Source organism: Amblyomma americanum, chromosome 4, assembly GCF_052857255.1.
Source record: "Amblyomma americanum isolate KBUSLIRL-KWMA chromosome 4, ASM5285725v1, whole genome shotgun sequence".
In the NCBI taxonomy this organism is placed as follows: domain Eukaryota; kingdom Metazoa; phylum Arthropoda; class Arachnida; order Ixodida; family Ixodidae; genus Amblyomma; species Amblyomma americanum.
In genome coordinates this window covers 95,313,614-95,334,927 of record NC_135500.1, presented here as the reverse complement: position 1 = coordinate 95,334,927, position 21,314 = coordinate 95,313,614, and the positions used below count along the sequence as shown (strand labels likewise).

The 21,314-nt window shown below is 50.9% G+C and overlaps 2 protein-coding genes, 6 non-coding genes and 2 pseudogenes across 8 annotated transcripts in view; 1 reads left to right on the top strand and 9 right to left on the bottom strand.

Annotated features, from left to right (window-relative positions):
• LOC144129683 (uncharacterized) overlaps positions 1 to 20,716 on the top strand; it is a 42,647-nt gene extending 21,931 nt beyond the window's left edge. The window contains exons 2-8 of the mRNA XM_077663784.1: positions 10,819 to 11,119; positions 12,552 to 12,625; positions 13,796 to 14,006; positions 14,953 to 15,023; positions 16,501 to 16,711; positions 17,295 to 17,661; positions 20,376 to 20,716. Coding sequence (XP_077519910.1) covers positions 10,819 to 11,119; positions 12,552 to 12,625; positions 13,796 to 14,006; positions 14,953 to 15,023; positions 16,501 to 16,711; positions 17,295 to 17,661; positions 20,376 to 20,716 — 1,576 coding nt within the window. The remainder of the gene's footprint in view (positions 1 to 10,818; positions 11,120 to 12,551; positions 12,626 to 13,795; positions 14,007 to 14,952; positions 15,024 to 16,500; positions 16,712 to 17,294; positions 17,662 to 20,375) is intronic.
• Positions 362 to 480, bottom strand: LOC144131137 (5S ribosomal RNA). The gene has a single exon (XR_013314553.1). It is a non-coding gene; the product is annotated as a 5S ribosomal RNA (ribosomal RNA).
• Positions 1,047 to 1,165, bottom strand: LOC144130922 (5S ribosomal RNA). The gene has a single exon (XR_013314348.1). It is a non-coding gene; the product is annotated as a 5S ribosomal RNA (ribosomal RNA).
• Positions 1,730 to 1,845, bottom strand: LOC144130625 (5S ribosomal RNA; annotated as a pseudogene).
• Positions 2,411 to 2,529, bottom strand: LOC144130921 (5S ribosomal RNA). The gene has a single exon (XR_013314347.1). It is a non-coding gene; the product is annotated as a 5S ribosomal RNA (ribosomal RNA).
• Positions 3,095 to 3,213, bottom strand: LOC144130571 (5S ribosomal RNA; annotated as a pseudogene).
• LOC144130265 (uncharacterized) lies at positions 6,655 to 8,012 on the bottom strand. Its single transcript, XM_077664228.1, has one exon. The coding sequence runs from the start codon at positions 8,007 to 8,009 to the stop codon at positions 6,819 to 6,821; it is 1,191 nt and encodes a 396-aa protein (XP_077520354.1). The 5' UTR covers positions 8,010 to 8,012; the 3' UTR covers positions 6,655 to 6,818.
• Positions 8,639 to 8,757, bottom strand: LOC144131268 (5S ribosomal RNA). The gene has a single exon (XR_013314684.1). It is a non-coding gene; the product is annotated as a 5S ribosomal RNA (ribosomal RNA).
• On the bottom strand, positions 9,324 to 9,442 carry LOC144130919 (5S ribosomal RNA). The gene has a single exon (XR_013314346.1). It is a non-coding gene; the product is annotated as a 5S ribosomal RNA (ribosomal RNA).
• Positions 10,008 to 10,126, bottom strand: LOC144130918 (5S ribosomal RNA). The gene has a single exon (XR_013314345.1). It is a non-coding gene; the product is annotated as a 5S ribosomal RNA (ribosomal RNA).
• Positions 20,717 to 21,314: the final 598 nt, after the last annotated feature.

Sequence of the window (21,314 nt, the reverse complement as noted above, 5' to 3'; positions counted from 1 at the left end):
ATGGACCGGGCAAGGAATGCGTGTCGACTATATCGATGAACGCTAATTGTGCGCTAATGCGCAGTCTTATGCGCTAACTGGGCCTCTCTGTTATCTAGGCGCATTGCCGAGTTTGATCTGCACTGTACACGCCGCCGTAGACGTCAGAATGACAGCCGGGAAGCCGGGCGGTCGCTTTTCAGTTTTGCCGGAAGCACGCGTGCACGGAATTTCGCGTCCGCACGTACGTACATTGCCAGTGGGAATTTGTTATTTATGACAATATCGCGAAACCTCCTATAGTTGCACGAGGCATATCGGATAATTGATATAACTATGAGGCAAAAAAAAACCGTTAGAGACGAAAAAAATGCAAAAGAAGTGCCATCAGCACTCGGTGTTCCCAGGTGGTCTCCCTCCCAAGTACTGACCGAGCCCAATGCTGCTTAGCTTCGGTGATCGTACGAGAACCGGCGTATTCAGCATGGTATGGCCGATGGCGAGGAATACACTTTTCGAAGCGCTTATGTAGTGTATGCAGCCGCTCCCGAATGCAAAACTTCGCACGAATACTTCCCTCACTCGTGGCAGCAGGCGCCGAGCGTGCAATTACGTGCCCTGGGCTTTTCTCAGCCGTTCCCGCGATCGTAACGCACTGCGGCATGCATCGAAAGAGCAGCGGGAGCAAGCCTGTGCTGTTGACACATGGACCGGGCAAGGAATGCGTGTCGACTATATCGATGAACGCTAATTGTGCGCTAATGAGCAGTCTTATGCGCTAACTGGGCCTCCCTGTTATCTAGGCGCATTGCCGAGTTTGATCTGCACTGTACACGCCGCCGTAGACGTCAGAATGACAGCCGGGAAGCCGGGCGGTCGCTTTTCAGTTTTGCCGGAAGCACGCGTGCACGGAATTTCGCGTCCGCACGTACGTACATTGCCAGTGGGAATTTGTTATTTATGACAATATCGCGAAACCTCCTATAGTTGCACGAGGCATATCGGATAATTGATATAACTATGAGGCAAAAAAAAAACCGTTAGAGACGAAAAAAATGCAAAAGAAGTGCCATCAGCACTCGGTGTTCCCAGGTGGTCTCCCTCCCAAGTACTGACCGAGCCCAATGCTGCTTAGCTTCGGTGATCGGACGAGAACCGGCGTATTCAGCATGGTATGGCCGATGGCGAGGAATACACTTTTCGAAGCGCTTATGTAGTGTATGCAGCCGCTCCCGAATGCAAAACTTCGCACGAATACTTCCCTCACTCGTGGCAGCAGGCGCCGAGCGTGCAATTACGTGCCCTGGGCTTTTCTCAGCCGTTCCCGCGATCGTAACGCACTGCGGCATGCATCGAAAGAGCAGCGGGAGCAAGCCTGTGCTGTTGACACATGGACCGGGCAAGGAATGCGTGTCGACTATATCGATGAACGCTAATTGTGCGCTAATGCGCAGTCTTATGCGCTAACTGGGCCTCTCTGTTATCTAGGCGCATTGCCGAGTTTGATCTGCACTGTACACGCCGCCGTAGACGTCAGAATGACAGCCGGGAAGCCGGGCGGTCGCTTTTCAGTTTTGCCGGAAGCACGCGTGCACGGAATTTCGCGTCCGCACGTACGTACATTGCCAGTGGGAATTTGTTATTTATGACAATATCGCGAAACCTCCTATAGTTGCACGAGGCATATCGGATAATTGATAACTATAAGGCAAAAAAAAAACCGTTAGAGACGAAAAAAATGCAAAAGAAGTGCCATCAGCACTCGGTGTTCCCAGGTCTCCCTCCCAAGTACTGACCGAGCCCAATGCTGCCTAGCTTCGGTGATCGGACGAGAACCGGCGTATTCAGCATGGTATGGCCGATGGCGAGGAATACACTTTTCGAAGCGCTTATGTAGTGTATGCAGCCGCTCCCGAATGCAAAACTTCGCACGAATACTTCCCTCACTCGTGGCAGCAGGCGCCGAGCGTGCAATTACGTGCCCTGGGCTTTTCTCAGCCGTTCCCGCGATCGTAACGCACTGCGGCATGCATCGAAAGAGCAGCGGGAGCAAGCCTGTGCTGTTGACACATGGACCGGGCAAGGAATGCGTGTCGACTATATCGATGAACGCTAATTGTGCGCTAATGCGCAGTCTTATGCGCTAACTGGGCCTCTCTGTTATCTAGGCGCATTGCCGAGTTTGATCTGCACTGTACACGCCGCCGTAGACGTCAGAATGACAGCCGGGAAGCCGGGCGGTCGCTTTTCAGTTTTGCCGGAAGCACGCGTGCACGGAATTTCGCGTCCGCACGTACGTACATTGCCAGTGGGAATTTGTTATTTATGACAATATCGCGAAACCTCCTATAGTTGCACGAGGCATATCGGATAATTGATATAACTATGAGGCAAAAAAAAACCGTTAGAGACGAAAAAAATGCAAAAGAAGTGCCATCAGCACTCGGTGTTCCCAGGTGGTCTCCCTCCCAAGTACTGACCGAGCCCAATGCTGCTTAGCTTCGGTGATCGGACGAGAACCGGCGTATTCAGCATGGTATGGCCGATGGCGAGGAATACACTTTTCGAAGCGCTTATGTAGTGTATGCAGCCGCTCCCGAATGCAAAACTTCGCACGAATACTTCCCTCACTCGTGGCAGCAGGCGCCGAGCGTGCAATTACGTGCCCTGGGCTTTTCTCAGCCGTTCCCGCGATCGTAACGCACTGCGGCATGCATCGAAAGAGCAGCGGGAGCAAGCCTGTGCTGTTGACACATGGACCGGGCAAGGAATGCGTGTCGACTATATCGATGAACGCTAATTGTGCGCTAATGAGCAGTCTTATGCGCTAACTGGGCCTCCCTGTTATCTAGGCGCATTGCCGAGTTTGATCTGCACTGTACACGCCGCCGTAGACGTCAGAATGACAGCCGGGAAGCCGGGCGGTCGCTTTTCAGTTTTGCCGGAAGCACGCGTGCACGGAATTTCGCGTCCGCACGTACGTACATTGCCAGTGGGAATTTGTTATTTATGACAATATCGCGAAACCTCCTATAGTTGCACGAGGCATATCGGATAATTGATATAACTATGAGGCAAAAAAAAAACCGTTAGAGACGAAAAAATGCAAAAGAAGTGCCATCAGCACTCGGTGTTCCCAGGTGGTCTCCCTCCCAAGTACTGACCGAGCCCAATGCTGCTTAGCTTCGGTGATCGGACGAGAACCGGCGTATTCAGCATGGTATGGCCGATTTTTTTTTCTTTATTGCCGGTATTTTGACCCACATGAAAAAAAAGCACATATTCATACATAAGCACTAAAACACAATCAACATCTTTGTTAAAACAACGGCCGCTCAGCTTGTGCGGTCACGCTCATGCTAAAATTCCTTCATCGCCAATAAGAACTCAACACGTGACATCCACTCTGGACTACATTCCAGCATCTTTTTCTCCTGAACAAAGTTGCTTATGCTTTCTTTGAAATATTGACGTGCCGGTCTTGCATCGAGATCGGCGTGCCTTACTGCCATTCTGCATTTCCAAATACTGTGTAGGGCTATTAGCATGATCAAATCAAATGGGGTACCGTCATCACTTTCAATTGGCAAGTAGCGAATTCCGTACCCATCAAGCGGAAATTCTTTTTTGATTGTGCGCTGAAGCACATCCCAAAGGAACACAGCATCCCAGCATTCAAGGAACACATGCTCAATTGTCTCCTCCTTTCTGCATATTATACAGTGAGTACCCCAGGGAACAAAAAAACCTTTTTCAGCCATCCACGGTTTGACAGTCAGAGTTCCAGTGTGTAATTTGAAAAAGAAAGTCTTAACACCAGACGGGACTAACACTGCCTTAACACGCTTTAGTACCTTGTTACCTATACCTTCCCTGTAAAGGGACCGATATAAAGGCACGGGGAGAACCACACTACAGAGGTCTTTATACAGTTTTTTCCGGTTGACTTCACTCAGGTATTGCAGTGAAAACCGCGCCATCAAAAACCTACATGAAACCACAACTTCGCGTAGAAAACCATGCACTCCACCGGGCATACTGCCAGCAGAGACAACCATATTAGGCAAGTGCTTCCCCAGGCGAAGTTGACAGACAGTGTGTAGAAACGGGTGCTTAACGTCCCGAAGAAATAAATACCGATTGACAACCTGTCTCAAAAACAAATGTGACAAACTGAGTCCTCCATTTCGAACTCGTAGAAATAAATTGGTGCGGCTTGATCTTTCCCAGGAAGATGCCCACACGAACACTGCAAACACCCGATGAAATTTTTGGATATGAACCCTGGAGCAATGCAAGACTTGAAGGACATACCAAAGTTTGCTCACTAAAAATATGTTGCAAATTGTGGCTCTCGAGAACATTGACCAATTCCAGCCATTCCATTTATTCACTCTTTCCCTCATTTTATCCACTTCACTCCTCCAGTAGGCTTCGCTGTCTTTGTAACACTCAAGAGGAACTCCCAAGTACTTAACAGGAGTCGTAGTAAAACTCATGTTGGCAAAAGTGTCTGGGGCCTCCGGCCAATCCCCGTGCCAGAATCCCAGGCACTTACTCCAGTTTACCGCGCTGCCACTGGCCGCACAAAAACTTTTAACACACTTAACAGCCTGTGTTACACTGTCGTAATCATTACAAAACATGGCTATATCATCCGCATAAGCCAACAGTCGGACTTCTAACTGATGTAGTTTAAAACCGCGCATACAATCGCTCTGTATCACGCTCAAACAAAATGACTCTATATACAAACAAAACAACAGTGGCGAAAGAGGGCAACCCTGGCGCACCGAGCGTTTGACTGGAATGCGTGTACCCACAACCTTGTTGACAATTAGACTTGTCGTGCAATCCTGGTACGCCATGGCGACCCCGCCTCGAATAATTCTACCCACATTCACATGATCTAGAATGCACAGAATTTCATGAGGCACCCTATCGAAAGCTTTCTCCAGATCAATTTGGATCATTGCCACTTGTGTGCCCATTGCGTCGCAGCACTCAAGGATACTACGCGCTACATGTATATTTGAGAAAATAGATCGGCCTTTAATTCCGCACGTTTGATGCGGCCCCACCAGGTCAGTAATGACTGTCTGCAATCGCTTGGCCAAAATTTTCATCATTATCTTATAGTCTCCATTTGTGAGGCAAATTGGACGGTAAGAAGTTACTCTGCGCAGTACAGAGGGGTCTTCTGATTTCGGTATAAGAACAGTGTGGGAGGATGTGAAGGAAGGCGGCAGTACATTGAGATCGAATGCCTCATTATAGACAGCAGCTAAAACTGGTGAAATTATTCCTTTTAGACGTTTGTAAAAGGCTGAGGTCAGACCATCCGGGCCCGGAGACTTCCCCGGCTGCAAGCTTTCAATAGCGTTTTCCACCTCCTCTACTGAGATAGCTGCCTCCAATAGTTCCTTCGTACTGTCGTCTAGGCTGGGCATCAACCAAAGGAAGTCCTTGAAACGATCAATGTCAACTGAGCAGTTGGCAAATAACCCACTGTAGTGCTCGAAGAAAGCACGCTCAATATCTTCTGCTGTGTCACTAACTTTTCCACCAATTTCAATTTCCACTATCTGATTGCGCCGCGCGTGCCACTTTTCTGCGCCCAACGCTCTTTTTGATGGAACTTCCCCCGCTATCAGCTTTTCAGCTCTCGCTCGCACCAGAGCACCGTGGTATCTTTCGATGTCGAACTGTTCTATTTTATGCTTTAGTGCGCGAATATCGTCCATGAACATGCCGGGTCTACTACACTCTTCACTGATCAATTTTTCCAAGTTTCTGCGCATCGTTTTTTCCTCTGCCCCCTTTTGTCTGCGTATAGCGCTCGCCCGCTCCAATGCTTTCATTTTAACTGTCTGCTTGAAGTTCTCCCATTTTTCTCTGTACGTCGTATTACCCATATGTTTCATTGCATCAACTTGCGTCGTCACGTCTGCCATAAAAATTTCATCATCCAGTAATTTTGAATTCAATTTCCATAACTGCCACTCGAAGCTTCTTTTCCTTTCTTTCGTGCTTGCTACTAGAAAACTGACTAAGCAGTGATCAGTAAATGAAACAGCGCTCACTCGGTACTCCTTGCAAAAGGGTACCAAATCAAGGCTTACGTATGCTCTATCCAAACGAGCGTGACTCGAAGCCTGAAAATGGGTGTACTGCGTATTTCTTCCACCACCTAGGCATTCAGCCACATCCGCCAAACTACTGTTCCCTATTATTTCATTTAGGGCAGTCGTGCTTGCATCCTTGTACGGTCGGGTGCTAGTTTTGTCCCGGGATGAAAGAACGCAGTTGAAATCACCAATAAGAATGACCAACCTATTACACTGGGTATACTGTTTTAGCTGTTCAAAAAACCTGCACCTTTCCCCGGCAACAGTCGGCGCATACAAACAGATGACACGCCACTCCAAGGACGATAACAAGAAATCACATACAATAAACCGTCCTGACGTGCATGACGTAACGGCTTCTATTTTAGCTCCTAGACTATGTCGGACCAACAATGCGCAGCCTGAAGAATATCCCACGGAATGGCTCACAATAGCACAGTATCGCGCTACGAATTGCTGCACCATGCCCCCCGTTTCCACGTCGCCCTCGACTTTCGTCTCCTGCTCTGCTAGAATGTCAAGGTCAAAGTCGCTTAACAGGCGGTACAGTTGACTCTGCTTCCTCCTTGAGGCAAGCCCTCGGACATTTAATGTTGCCACGCGAATGGACTTATCCATAGTCATCATAGCAAGGCGGGAAAGAAAACCGGGGGCATGGCGCTTACCTCACAACTGCGGTTTGATCCGGAGTGTGCTAGCACAGGGCGGTCCTCACGGCGGCATAGGCGGCGTTTCCGCCGTCTTGCGCGCAGCCGAAGTGTTCGGCAGCGGTCGAAATGAAGGACGCCGTCCAACAGTCGTCTTGGCTGGCGGCTCGTCTGCAGCAACGACACTAAGCTCCTTCCCATTTTCGCCTGCGTCGTGAGGTCGCTTTGCAGCGGCACTAATACTGTCGCTGTCCATCACGGTGACTGGTGCCGGCTCGGTGGGTGGTTTCTCGCCTCCTCCGGGAGAGGGGTGGCCCGTAGTGCTTGCCTCATCCTTCTCGTTCCCGCCTTCTGCGTCGTCATGTCGCCGGTTGTCTGCGGGTTTATCTCCGCCGTCAATTAGTTGTTCCCCTTGAAAGTTCGACGATGCACCTTGCGTAACCAGGTTACGGCTCGTCCTTGCTGTTTCCTCTGAGTCTTCCTCATCCATGACGTGGTCCGATATGTCGTTTGCCTGCACTGGTCCGGCTACGCTGGCGTACGTCTTTGCGCAGTCAGCATCGACGTGGCCGAAACGACGACAACGACTACAGCGCGGCACTTTGCAGTCGCGACGAATGTGCCCGGTGCTCTTGCAGCGCAGACACAGAGGAGCGCGGCCCGGCACAACAACAAGAGTTAGCTCTCCGGCTATCTTGAGCTGATGCGGAATATCGTCTATTTTGACGTCGGCATGCAATTTTAGCCCAGCTGTACGAGTCGTCGACCCTTTTTCAGTGACACCGAGCGCCCGCCACTTCTCCCGGGTCACTTCCAACACCTTCCCGTAGGGCGACAGTGCCACGCGAACGTCTTCGTCGGTAACGCCATGCAGCAACCAGTGCAGCTTTACGCGAACCTCTCGGTTATTCGGATCAATGAGCAAACATGGGCGATCCTTTACCTTCACGTCGACGGCCAAAAGCAGCTTCTGAGCAGCATCAGCAGTTGTCATTGTCACAGCCCACACGTGGTTCATTTGATACGCCCCCAACGCCACAACGTCGGGAAGCGCACCAAGGTTGGCCAAAGTGTCCCGGTAGTCTTCAACACGATACGGCCGGGCTCTTGGATCGCCGTGCATGAAAACGGTGTTGGCGACGATGCGTCCGGATGGCAGATTGGGCAGAATAACCTGGTAATCATCGGCAGTGGCCGCAAAAAACCTGTTACCGCGGCCCGACTGGGCCGCTGAAACCGCTCCGACGGAGCTCATGATAACGCGTCCGTCACGCTCGGTGGCCGGAAGTCGAATCGTCAGCATGGTATGGCCGATGGCGAGGAATACACTTTTCGAAGCGCTTACGTAGTATATGCAGCCGCTCCCGAATGCAAAACTTCGCACGAATACTTCCCTCACTCGTGGCAGCAGGCGCCGAGCGTGCAATTACGTGCCCTGGGCTTTTCTCAGCCGTTCCCGCGATCGTAACGCACTGCGGCATGCATCGAAAGAGCAGCGGGAGCAAGCCTGTGCTGTTGACACATGGACCGGGCAAGGAATGCGTGTCGACTATATCGATGAACGCTAATTGTGCGCTAATGCGCAGTCTTATGCGCTAACTGGGCCTCTCTGTTATCTAGGCGCATTGCCGAGTTTGATCTGCACTGTACACGCCGCCGTAGACGTCAGAATGACAGCCGGGAAGCCGGGCGGTCGCTTTTCAGTTTTGCCGGAAGCACGCGTGCACGGAATTTCGCGTCCGCACGTACCTACATTGCCAGTGGGAATTTGTTATTTATGACAATATCGCGAAACCTCCTATAGTTGCACGAGGCATATCGGATAATTGATATAACTATGAGGCAAAAAAAAAAACCGTTAGAGACGAAAAAATGCAAAAGAAGTGCCATCAGCACTCGGTGTTCCCAGGTGGTCTCCCTCCCAAGTACTGACCGAGCCCAATGCTGCCTAGCTTCGGTGATCGGACGAGAACCGGCGTATTCAGCATGGTATGGCCGATGGCGAGGAATACACTTTTCGAAGCGCTTATGTAGTGTATGCAGCCGCTCCCGAATGCAAAACTTCGCACGAATACTTCCCTCACTCGTGGCAGCAGGCGCCGAGCGTGCAATTACGTGCCCTGGGCTTTTCTCAGCCGTTCCCGCGATCGTAACGCACTGCGGCATGCATCGAAAGAGCAGCGGGAGCAAGCCTGTGCTGTTGACACATGGACCGGGCAAGGAATGCGTGTCGACTATATCGATGAACGCTAATTGTGCGCTAATGCGCAGTCTTATGCGCTAACTGGGCCTCTCTGTTATCTAGGCGCATTGCCGAGTTTGATATGCACTGTACACGCCGCCGTAGACGTCAGAATGACAGCCGGGAAGCCGGGCGGTCGCTTTTCAGTTTTGCCGGAAGCACGCGTGCACGGAATTTCGCGTCCGCACGTACGTACATTGCCAGTGGGAATTTGTTATTTATGACAATATCGCGAAACCTCCTATAGTTGCACGAGGCATATCGGATAATTGATATAACTATGAGGCAAAAAAAAAACCGTTAGAGACGAAAAAAATGCAAAAGAAGTGCCATCAGCACTCGGTGTTCCCAGGTGGTCTCCCTCCCAAGTACTGACCGAGCCCAATGCTGCTTAGCTTCGGTGATCGGACGAGAACCGGCGTATTCAGCATGGTATGGCCGATGGCGAGGAATACACTTTTCAAAGCGTTTATGTAGTGTATGCAGCCGCTCCCGAATGCAAAACTTCGCACGAATACTTCCCTCACTCGTGGCAGCAGGCGCCGAGCGTGCAATTACGTGCCCTGGGCTTTTCTCAGCCGTTCCCGCGATCGTAACGCACTGCGGCATGCATCGAAAGAGCAGCGGGAGCAAGCCTGTGCTGTTGACACATGGACCGGGCAAGGAATGCGTGTCGACTATATCGATGAACGCTAATTGTGCGCTAATGCACAGTCTTATGCGCTAACTGGGCCTCTCTGTTATCTAGGCGCATTGCCGAGTTTGATCTGCACTGTACACGCCGCCGTAGACGTCAGAATGACAGCCGGGAAGCCGGGCGGTCGCTTTTCAGTTTTGCCGGAAGCACGCGTGCACGGAATTTCGCGTCCGCACGTACGTACATTGCCAGTGGGAATTTGTTATTTATGACAATATCGCGAAACCTCCTATAGTTGCACGAGGCATATCGGATAATTGATATAACTATGAGGCAAAAAAAAAACGTTAGAGACGAAAAAAATGCAAAAGAAGTGCCATCAGCACTCGGTGTTCCCAGGTGGTCTCCCTCCCAAGTACTGACCGAGCCCAATGCTGCTTAGCTTCGGTGATCGGACGAGAACCGGCGTATTCAGCATGGTATGGCCGATGGCGAGGAATACACTTTTCGAAGCGCTTATGTAGTGTATGCAGCCGCTCCCGAATGCAAAACTTCGCACGAATACTTCCCTCACTCGTGGCAGCAGGCGCCGAGCGTGCAATTACGTGCCCTGGGCTTTTCTCAGCCGTTCCCGCGATCGTAACGCACTGCGGCATGCATCGAAAGAGCAGCGGGAGCAAGCCTGTGCTGTTGCTAGTGAAGGAACCAGCTTCAGTCCCCGTCTATGATCGATGAGACAGTGGTCGACAGTGGTGTTTGTCCTGTAAGCCTATTCAGGACAGCCTAATTCGCGCAATTTCTCGACTGTTATCATATATCTTTTGTGTGGTGCCCTCGTCTTGGTGACAGAGCGTCTTTTTTTCGCGAATGTGAACCATCTTTTCTTAGTCCTAATTCTTTTAAACAACCCAATAGGTTGTTTGAAACAACCCAATAATAGGTTGCTGTTACTATTTCGCTATTCTGGAATTATCCGATTAGGATTAGCCGACCCCAGCCAGCGAAAGAACACCCTCCAAACGCCCCATAAAATCTAGTATGGAAGGCCGTCTCAAGAGAATATGTTCCACTTGTTCATACACATGTGAGTGTCCTCAGACATTAGGCGTCAATTCAGATTTGTGCTCTTGATTATTTTGGCCAGGTGATCTGATAGCGATTATCCACAGCAGTATTTTCTTGCAGGGCCCCAGAAGCGAACGTCGACACAGCACCTCCTAAGCAAGCGCAGTCAGATGGAGAGGCGCAGGGCCAGAGCGACGTGGGACCGTCGGCAGCGACCGTTGTGGGTGACCCCTCCTGTACTGCTCAGCCGGTGGCTTCGCCTTTGAGCTCAGCATCACCGCTGCCAGCCGCTGCTCCTTCTGTCGCTCCAGCGGTCGCTCCTGGTGTCGCTCCTCTGCCCGCCCCTGCCCTCAGTTCTTCCGACGGTCCTGCCGTGGGCTCCACCGTGGGTGCTAGCATCGCCTCTGCTGTGGCTCCTGCAGTGAGCGAGACGTTTTCACTCTAGGCGGGCAGTAGCCAGAAAACAAGAAAAAGAGTTGTCAGGACGAATATACTCGGCGACAACATTTCCTGGCAGTGTAGCTAAAGCTAAAGTGTAGAAACGTGCCCTCTCTTCCTACGCAGCGATTTATATAGTCTCCGGCTGCAGAAAAAAGCTTCCTTTAAAGCCCAGTATATATAGGTTAATAATAATTATTTAATGCATATTTATGACGTAACTGCCCACTTTCAATGTAAGAGTCACATAAAAAAAGTTTCTTTGATTCCGACAAACAGTTTAGGCACGTTAAAATAATGTTAGTTGACGCGAGCTACATCAGCGACTGACCGGACCAGCCGCGCAGCCAGCAAAGGGCCAGGCGGCTGTCTTGCGGCCGAACCACCGTCATGAGGGACGTTTTTACAGATGCTCTGCCCCTGTAGCTTTCTCTTCATTCTAAAAAAAAGAAAGAAATGTCGCGAAGCATATAGCTCTTTAGTCGGCTGCGTTTGTGGTGCAAGCACGAAATCATAGCTGCATTGAAATGCAGGCATTAGCACACCACAGTGGTTTCTCAGTACTGCTTGCTTAGTGTTGCGTACTTGCATTGTTCTCAATCTTCACATGCGTCTGTCTTGCGTTCACATGAACTGGGACACAGCTGTGTCCCACGGATCAAAGTCAAGAAGTAGTATGATAAACGTAATGTAATCACCCGATTGGTTTAAGCGGTGTCAGTGGTTGCGTTAAGCACACTGATACCACTAGGAGCAATATACTCGTGAACGAGGTTGATGCCCTCAAGGACGTTAGTCATCCTCCTATGAAGACGTTCGTTGTGGTGTTTGCATTGTCTCAAGCTTTCTGCCACATTGTGCTTTCGGCTGAGTTAACTGCGCAAGAACCGCTAAGTACGAAAGGCGACCGCCACTGTACTCCGGCTATGCTACCGGAGGTGCATACCAGGATGGGCGGGGGGGTGGGGGGGGGGTGCGGTGGAGATGCATGTGCATCTGCGAACGCCGTTTACGTGTTGGCACTACCCATAGAAGCAGAGGCTTGGGTGCGGCCTTTCAGATACAAGTTTACGTGTGTTTATTTATGAAGCTTAGCTGGTATTTAAGTGCTCTAATATTGGTGGTAAACCGTTGGTGTGAAGATATCCATGCGGGGTTTGTACCTGAAGTTGAAAGTAAGAAGAGAAAATCAGTGTTGGAGTGGTATATTGTGCATGATGTAAGCGGAAGGTGGAGAGGAGAGTAATAGAAATTTTATATATGGAGTCTAACTACCTCGAAACGTATGTAAAGCCTAAGGCATACACTTCTAGCTTTTGATCTGCTCTAGGGGCAATGAAAAGTCTCTTTTTAAAGAAGCCCACCAATGCCAATGCTTCCTTGCAGTAACCCGTATCTAATACCGTGCTTTCCAGCCAGACCCAGCGTCAGCTCCTGTCCCCGAAGGGGCCCCTGCTCTTCCAGCCACCCAACAGATCGGCCTGAAGAGGTGATCACAGGACCACTTTTATCCGATAGCATAGAAGATTTGCATAGCAGCAAAACATGGCTTCTGGCATCTACGTCACACCCTGTCGGGGTGTGAAATAAGGTTTATGAGCGTTTAACGTCCCAAAGCGACTCAGGCTATGAGGGACGCCGTAGTGAAGGGCTCCGGAAATTTCGACCACCTAGGGTTCTTTAACGTGCACTGACATAGCACAGTACACGGGCCTCTAGAAATTCGCCTCCATCGAAATTCGACCGCCGCGGCCGGAATCGAACCCGCGTCTTTCGGGCCAGCAACCGAGCGTCATAACCACTCAGCCACCGCAGCGGCCTGAAATAAGGAAATAGAATTGGCCGCCTGCAGGATTCGAACCAGCAGCGGCGCGAACAGATCAGCTTCTCTAGGCGCTGCATTACACCACTTACAACATCACCGCAGACTACCATTAACGTGTTTAGCTGCCAGCCTCTCGCGGTGTGCTACCATCCATCCGCAAGGACGCTCCTGAAAATAAGTGCTAGTTTTCGATGGCCCTCTTCGATGACAATACCATTAAGGGAGGCGGTGTAAGGCAGTGACATGACCAATACAATGGCTGCAACGCGTTTTGTTGAAACCTTGTACCGATTCATCATAATAATCAGCCTTACTACGCCCACTGCAGTACAAAGACCTCTGCTATATCTCCCCAATTAACCCTATCCTGCGCCAACCGTGGGCACCTTCTCCCCGCAAACTTCTTAATCTCATCAGCCCACATTATTTTCTGCAGCCCGTGCTACGCCTGTCTTCTCTTGGAATCGCTTGTCTTCACATCACGTCTGTCCAAGCCCATTTCTTCTCGATTTCGGCTTTGATGTCGGTAACCCGCTTTTGTTCTCTGACCCCTTCTGCTATCTTGCTGTCTCTTTACGTTACACCTATCATTTTCCTTCCTACAGCTCGCTGGTTCATCCTGAGGGAAAACGTACAGAGTCAAATTACGAGAACGTGTTTCTATTCCCACGTTTCGAAGTTCGCGTGCGTCCTGGGATATCGGCCCCCCGTTATAGCATTATGCTCCTGAATTCTTTCCCCAGGTCTTTTACCTACAGCATGGTATGAGATAACATCTGCGTTCGCTCTCCACACGTCCTGCGGGGTATTCGCAGCAAAGCTGGTTGTACGCAGGCCCCCAGACGCGAACGTCGACTCGGCGCCCCCCAAGCCAACCCAGGCCGTTGGAGAAGCGCAGGGTCAGAGCGACGTTGGACTGCTGACAGCGACAGTGACTGCGACAGGTGCAGGTGGCCCCCCTACCACAGTCACACAGCGAGCGACCTCGCTTTTGAGCGCGGAGTCGAGCCGGCTGCCAGGCGCTGCATCTGCAGCTGCCCGTCCGGTGAGCAAGGCCTTTTTCGTAATATGGAGGGGAAACGTCAAAAGGAACACTGCTTTCGTTTCACCTTTTTTTCTGTTACTTCTGAAATTGTACCTTCATTCATATGCAGCCGTGGTGGTGGTTGTAAAACTTATTCTGCAAGAGAATTCGAAGAACGCAGGCCCCCTGGGTCTCCGCACGACCCCAATCACGGTGTAAGCATTCATGTTGTATTGTTTCATGACGTATGCGGCCCGGCTGGCGGCGATCTTCTGCTTGGCCAGGTCCGCAGACCGCAGTGAGGTCTTCCAGTCCTCCCAGGTTCGGAGAGGCACCGGCTCGACGTGGGGAGGGGACGCCGGGCAAGGAAGGAGAATGTGGTTAAGGGTGGCCTTGGGGTGGGAGCGCAAGGGATATGGGGGGGTACCAGCATAAATATAGAACGATGGGCTGGTGTAGGCAGCCTTCGCGTCCGCAGGCGACGCCAGACTGACTGTTCTCTGGTAGTGAAGGATGGGTGGTGTGGCGCGTAGATGAGGCGCTCAGTACGGGAGTTTACGGTGAGCTCAGAAAAAGAGTGCATACGCTCCATCGAGAAATACCCCACGAGGTCCGCCTGTGCCCGGTTTCTAGACCCTCGGGATAAAGAACTGGCGGCCCCATTGCCGGGGTTTCCAGAGTGCGCAGGCACCCAGATCCCCAGACCCAGGCTCCCCATTTCGATCTCTGGATGTCCCATTGCGTTTGCTTTATGATTCATTGCGTCTCTCAAGTTTCCACGAACTTGGACACAGCCGGATGAAGTTAGGGCTTCGGATCTCACTTATAGCTTAACCGGTCGGGTTGATCTATACGCTACAAAATCAACGGTTTAGAGAATTTGTTCAAACGATGTAACTGTTTTACTTCTACGCTCACATATGCGCTGCTATCCTTTATCTTACACGTCCTGTAACGCACTTTGCAGCCACTGTTGGCGCGGCGGATCTCTGAACAGGCCCCTGCTTTTCCAGCCACCGAACAGCGAAGCCCCAAGAGGTGAGAAGAACCGCTTTTCCGGCACTCACAGCTTTAAGAACATCACTTCGCCTTACTTTAGCCTAGCATGTGCAGAGTAGCCATGAAGGTGACGGTTCTATCACTTGACACAGGATGGAGTGCATAAACCCGGCAGCACAACGTGTAATTTTTAAAAACGAAAGCTTCTACTACTTTCGTCGGAGCTATTTCGCTGTCGCCGCACGTTTGACCTTGAACGTCCTTAATGCGCCGCCGCCATAGCAACGCATCACGTGACTTCGCCGCGCCGCCGAGCCGAGTCTTCGCCGTCGCTGGATAAAACCTCAGCTGGATAAAAAAAATAGCTGCGGTTTAACTACTGCTGAACCTGGTTAGTGAGCGAAAGCTGAGGTGTATCGGGCAAGTAGACGCGGCTTGGCTTCTGTAACGTTGAGTGCTTTCCGCACACTATAGATAAGCAGCGCACCCACACCGCCACTCTGGCAGGTGGCAGATAAATTATTGGTTGATCCTAAGAGGTTGGTCACACAATGAACACTGCGGCCTATTGCTGTAGTGCCGTGTGTCTGCCCCAACGTTGTCCGCGCTAATGCATGCAGCCCACATCTCTCTCTCTCCCTCTCTCTCTCTCACCACCGCCACGTACCTCAAAGCGCGATTGAGGCTCCCACTCACCCATGGAGGCAGTTATGCGCCCTTCCTTTCCTCAAAATCATCGGAGTCTAGAACGTTGTGAACGCCAACGCCAGTGAACCGAATGAACGCCGTCAGCTTTCGCTTTCCATATCCTGGATTAGCTGAGCTGATCCACAGCCTTTTTTGCGCTTAGGAAAATTTCTGCCCGTGAAAATTTCGGATTTTGATACCCCCGCCTAGTCGACAGCAGTCACTCTATAAACATACCGCTGGGCCCAGAAAATTTTGGTAGCATGAACGAGAAAACCGTCGCTGAACCGTCGTGGTAGCAGAACCGTCGCTTTAAATGCGTGAAACCGCTCAATTGATCCAAACTATTTTCTTTTCAGTGTTCAGCATTCGTCAATGCTCAGTTCCCAGACATGGTCAACATACGTCATAGTTTCCTGCAGAATTCGTTTGGGCCTTTTCGAGACCGCTCTTTACTGTGTCCTCCTGTCGGGCCGTAAATAAGGGGAGAACAAGTGATTATTGCTGCGCTCTGTTTTTACCGAACTTTAAGAAAAATATGCCGCCTTTATACCCATAAACGTCAGCACTCCATGCCACCGAAATGTCATTGTCATTTTAACTATGTTTCGATCTCTACTATCTCGAATGAACGTACCCTACGAGCGCTCGTTGTCCATAGCTCCGACTGTACTTCTGTGCAACAGCCCTTCCAGCCCTGCCGAAGTGCGCCGATCCCAGAACCGTTGTTTAATTTTTTTCAACGGCCTTATAAAAGCAACAGAGCATAAAACCTAACGCTGCGCAGCTCTGAAGTGTCACACCGCGTCACGTGGTCCTCAAACCGCAGCGTCATCGTGCCAGCCGCCGTTGCTGTCGCTGTTGTCCTTTTCCTGGCGACCGTCGTGGTCGGCTCCATGATCTGGGGTGCGACAGCCGTTGCCCCCTCCACGACATCCGTGGTCTCGAGCAAAAGCGGGACCTCGGATGAGTATGACGCTTCCGTTGGTCCGGACATCTCATGCCCAACCATTCTCAACATCAGTTCGGAGGCCGCCGTGGTAAGCCTTCTGTAGCCAAGCAGTGGCCACAGAAAAAAAACAAAAAAAGAACGATGAGGTGCTTACACGGTCAAGTTAGCTGAATGACAGCGTCAGCACTGCGGGTCTGCAACGGGTCCTTGACTTCTTGCCCCAGTGTAACAGGAGCTTCGACCACTGGGACCTTGGTGCTCTATACGAAAAAGAAATTTCAGCTGATAGGAATTATTCACAGCGTGAATTAAATAGCAGGGAAAGAACGGTCCTTGTTCGATTGCTTATTTTTAAGGAAAAAAAGGCGCGTGTGAGAACAGAACGATGTTAATCACCTGTCCAGCATGCGAGACTTTACACTCTCCGGAGTGGTTGGGGCTGCATACTACGTAGCTAAACACCACAACGCTCGTGGTGCGGACGTCTCTGCCTCTGGGCTGCGTATTCTTGCTCTACGTGAACATGAATCACCAGAGTCTTGCCTAGTTTTCTGTTGCTCTTAATGTACTATTTATTCCTGGTTCTTAACGAGAACTCTCCAAAACGAACGAGGCACAACAGCCATTTTGCGCTAATGCTCCTTGAAAAATGATTCCGGTCTTGCCCGCAGGCCGCCACCACCGCGGGTATTCTGGTGGGCAGCTCGGTGACTGCGGGCGAAGCGAATCTCTCGCGCTGGCTGGGCGTGCCGTACGCCCAGAGCACCGAGGGAGGGCGACGCTTCGCCAAGCCCGAGCCTCTCAACGCGTCCGACCGATGCGCTGTGATGGAGACCGTGGTAGCCAGCCCTCCGTGCGCCCAGTGGGGCAGAGGCGCGGAGGTCGTGGGCGACGAGGACTGCCTACGCATGAACATCTGGGCGCCCGCAGAGAGAGCTCCGGGGGAAGCCAAGAGAGGCCTGGTGCTGGCGGCCGCGGTTCACTGGTTCCAGACGGGCACCAACGACGTGCCCCAATGGGAGGAGCTGGCCGGCCGGGGTAATGTACCCCAGGACATGCTTTGATCAGACTGCGGAGCGCAGGACAGCAAGAAAAACTACATCACGTTAGCGTCAACCATTGTTTAAAATTTTGGGGGACCCTTAATTGCTCCAGCTCCGCCCTTCAAAGTTATGAAGCGACAGCATTAATGGTTCCCGCCACTGGTTCCTCCTGCCCACACATACACGGACGCTGTTTCCTCTTTCACAATCACAATTATTATGTGAAAGGCTACACGACATAGATATCAAGCCCCGCTTTAACCAAGCAGTACGAACGTGCCTGTAGCGTGGAGTAGCGGGAGCGTGTCTGACTCGCAACTCGAGGGCCCGGTCCTCGATTCCCGGCCAATTGAAATAATAATAATAATTGGTTTTTGGGTAAAGGAAATGGCGCAGTATCTGTTTCATATATCGTTGTACACCTGAACCGCGCCGTAAGGGAAGGGATAAAGGAGGGAGTGAAAGCGGCGGCTGCGTTTTTATGGAGGAAAAACGGTAAGGCGCCGGTGTGCTGTGCGATGTCAGCGCACGTTAAAGATCCCCAGGTGGTCGAAATTATTCCGGAGCCCTCCACTACGGCACCTCTTTATTCCAATTGAAACTGAAAGTTAGTCGTTTGAGGGAAGTAAATAGCGCAGTAATTGTAATAATAATAATAATTGGTTTTTTGGGGAAAGGAAATGGCGCACTATATGTCTGATATATTGTTGGACACCTGAACCGCGCCGTAAGGGAAGGGATAAAGGAGGGAGTGCAAGAAGAAAGAGGAGCCGTAGTGGAGGGCTCCGGAATAATTTCGACCAGCTCGGGATCTTTAACGTGCAGTGACATCGCACAGCACACGGCGTCTTAGCGTTTTGAATCCATAAAAACGCAGCCGCCGCGGTCAGGTGCGAGCCCGGGAACTCCGGATCAGTAGCCGAGCGCCCTAACCAATGAGCCACCGCGTGGCTGTATACTCTTATTTTCAGCGCAGTTATTGACTTCATATATGCTCACATGTCCGAATGTCGTTTGGGTCATGTTGCGACCTTCTAATCACCAGTTTTCCGTGGTTTTACTTACTTTTTAAAACCGCCGCTTTATGGGTGATGTAGCCGCCTTTTCGACCAAAGCAGATTTTTCGCCCACGCCGCTGCCAGATTTTGTGCGGAATAAGAATCTTACGCTGTGGCTTAAAACTCACTTTGTGGCTTCATCAATTTCGCAACCGAATTTGTATAGTGATGTACATCATGTAAAGTGATGTAAACAAAGTTCTATTCTATTCTATTCTTAGACTTTAAGTTAGCGCTGCCCAGAGTGTTGGCGCGCAAAAAAGAAAGTACAAAGCCAATCATAAGAATGCTGAATTTCTCTATTTTCTCAGAGGTGAAATAGTGATGGCACCCGCACCACATTTCATATTTGCGAAATCCGCTTGATTATCTCGATAATCATATAATTTGGCAGCAGTGCGAATAGCGGCGATAGTGACAGCATGGTGGCAGCAATGCCACCGTGCACTGAATTTATTCGCTCATAACCACCGTTCACGGAACTTTTTTTTCACCGTGCACGAATTACTTGTGTCACCCGAATACACTAAAACTGCCAATGGAGGGCAGGAGACTGCACTTCATGCGGCGCTTTGGCGCACCGGCACACGTCAACGCGCGCAGGCGGCTTTCACGTCCCCGCATTCATGACGTGTTCATGTCATGATGCTCGGCCACTGGCAAAGACTTGCCTGCGCTGAAACTCTTCCTTGCAAGATATGTCAGCAAGAATAAAAACACCAGCAGCTTCCAGTAGATGGCAAGGTGTGCTTATTGATGTGTTTCCCTTCTTTGCGTGGTTTGGCGGAGCTATACGAACTCTCTGCTTTGAGTTGTATTTTACAAATGTGGATCCGCGACATGAAAAGTAACGAAATAAATAACGGTAACAGTAGGACGTGGTATTTTGGATACGCGAGCAGAATTGCTTGGTTAGGTTTCATCTTAGGGACTTCGCTGCAATATTGCCGTCCCAGTCCGTGCTTCACTGCCTTTAGCCTTGTGCCCCTGGCGTTACCCTTTCGTTGGGTGTTCGGTCCTGCAGCGAACAGAAAAGGATCTACGGCATCTGCCATTGCCTCTGGAGAACGCCAACTGAAGTTCGTGAACCACTGAAACAATGTATACCCAAGTGGTCAGCGTAACGTGCACACGCAAACAGAGACCGGGAAAGGACAAGCGTTTGTTTCGTTCCGGTCTCTGTTTGTAAAAACTTGAAACAGTCAACGAATATGCATCAATTAGCCGATCAACATGTTTTTCTTTACTATATGACCACGTATAGCAGCACTGGTTGCCATCGTATTCAAGAGCTGAGCTAAGGCTGTTGTTAGCTCCTGGTGTGGTTAGCCTTGCCATTATTCTGCTTGCAATTGGTCCATCGTAGCGACACTTAGCTGCTAGTTAAGTTAGAGAATTCGAGGCACGTATCTGTTACCTTGCAGATGTTATTCGTACGCACACAATCACATACAAAATCCATCGACTGCTGGTGCCACCATATGAAGTCTAGACCGGAGCCTTGGAGGAATTCAACGCGGCTCAATCAAAATGTAATGCTCTCGCATGACCTAGACGTTCGCTGCCAAGCGCAGCCGCACCATATACCCAGCGATGGGAGAATGGACTTCACCCAAAACGCTGGGAATGCGGCACCCGATATTCTTCGCAGCCGGCGTGGTGGTGATGTCCCCCAACGTACGGCTCGGGGTGCTGGGCTTCCTGCACCCCAGAGCGAAGGGCATCGTCCGGGATGTTGCTGAGGAGGACACCATGGCAGCGCTCCGTTGGGCTCAGGACAACGCGGCCGCCTTCGGCGCTGACCCTTCGGCGCTGATGCTGGTCGGCAACGGCACGGGAGGCTACCTGCTCGTGCAGGCGGCCGGGCGACTCAACGTCACCGTTGTCAGAGCGGTCCTCGAGGGTTCTGTTTACAGATCTGCGGTCCCTGCAAACACGGCAAGTAGTGCGGTGACCGTTAAGTGGGGAGACAGCACTGGTCTCCGTCTCTAGTAGCTTTAAGGCTCGATGAATGGATAGAGAGAGGATTCTTCTTCATAGCGGGACTGCGCCTGTCACTATATTGCGCTAATTTTTCAATATTTCCCACCACCAGGTGACTGCTAGTGGTTAGTTATAACCGACATTGTCCAAGCCGTCAGTCGGGGTATACGGAAAAGAGCAAACGTAACGAATCGTTCAGTGGACCCTTCATTTATTAATGCGAATGCGTTATATGACTCATGAGGCGGAAAATCCTGGCATCCATCCAGGTTGATCGCCGCAGAACAGCACCACTGCGGGCTAAACTGTCGCTGCCGTGATTGCCTTAGTGATATGGCACATACCCACGACAGGGGATAGGCCACGGTTCAGTGAGGAGAGCCAAAAGAAGAGGGTAAACTGGTGCCCAGCTATTAGCTGTGCCTTGGGTGATATACCAAAATAGCTAAACTGTCACTTTCCCGTGCTGGGTTTAGGTACCGTCGTCTTCATCAACTACCATTCCGGCGGAGCGTGCAGGTCAGCTTCGCTGGCCACTGCATTAAGTAATATGCCATGACTGCAGCCGAACAACCCGCGTGCATGCTTTCGCATTCACAGCACGTAG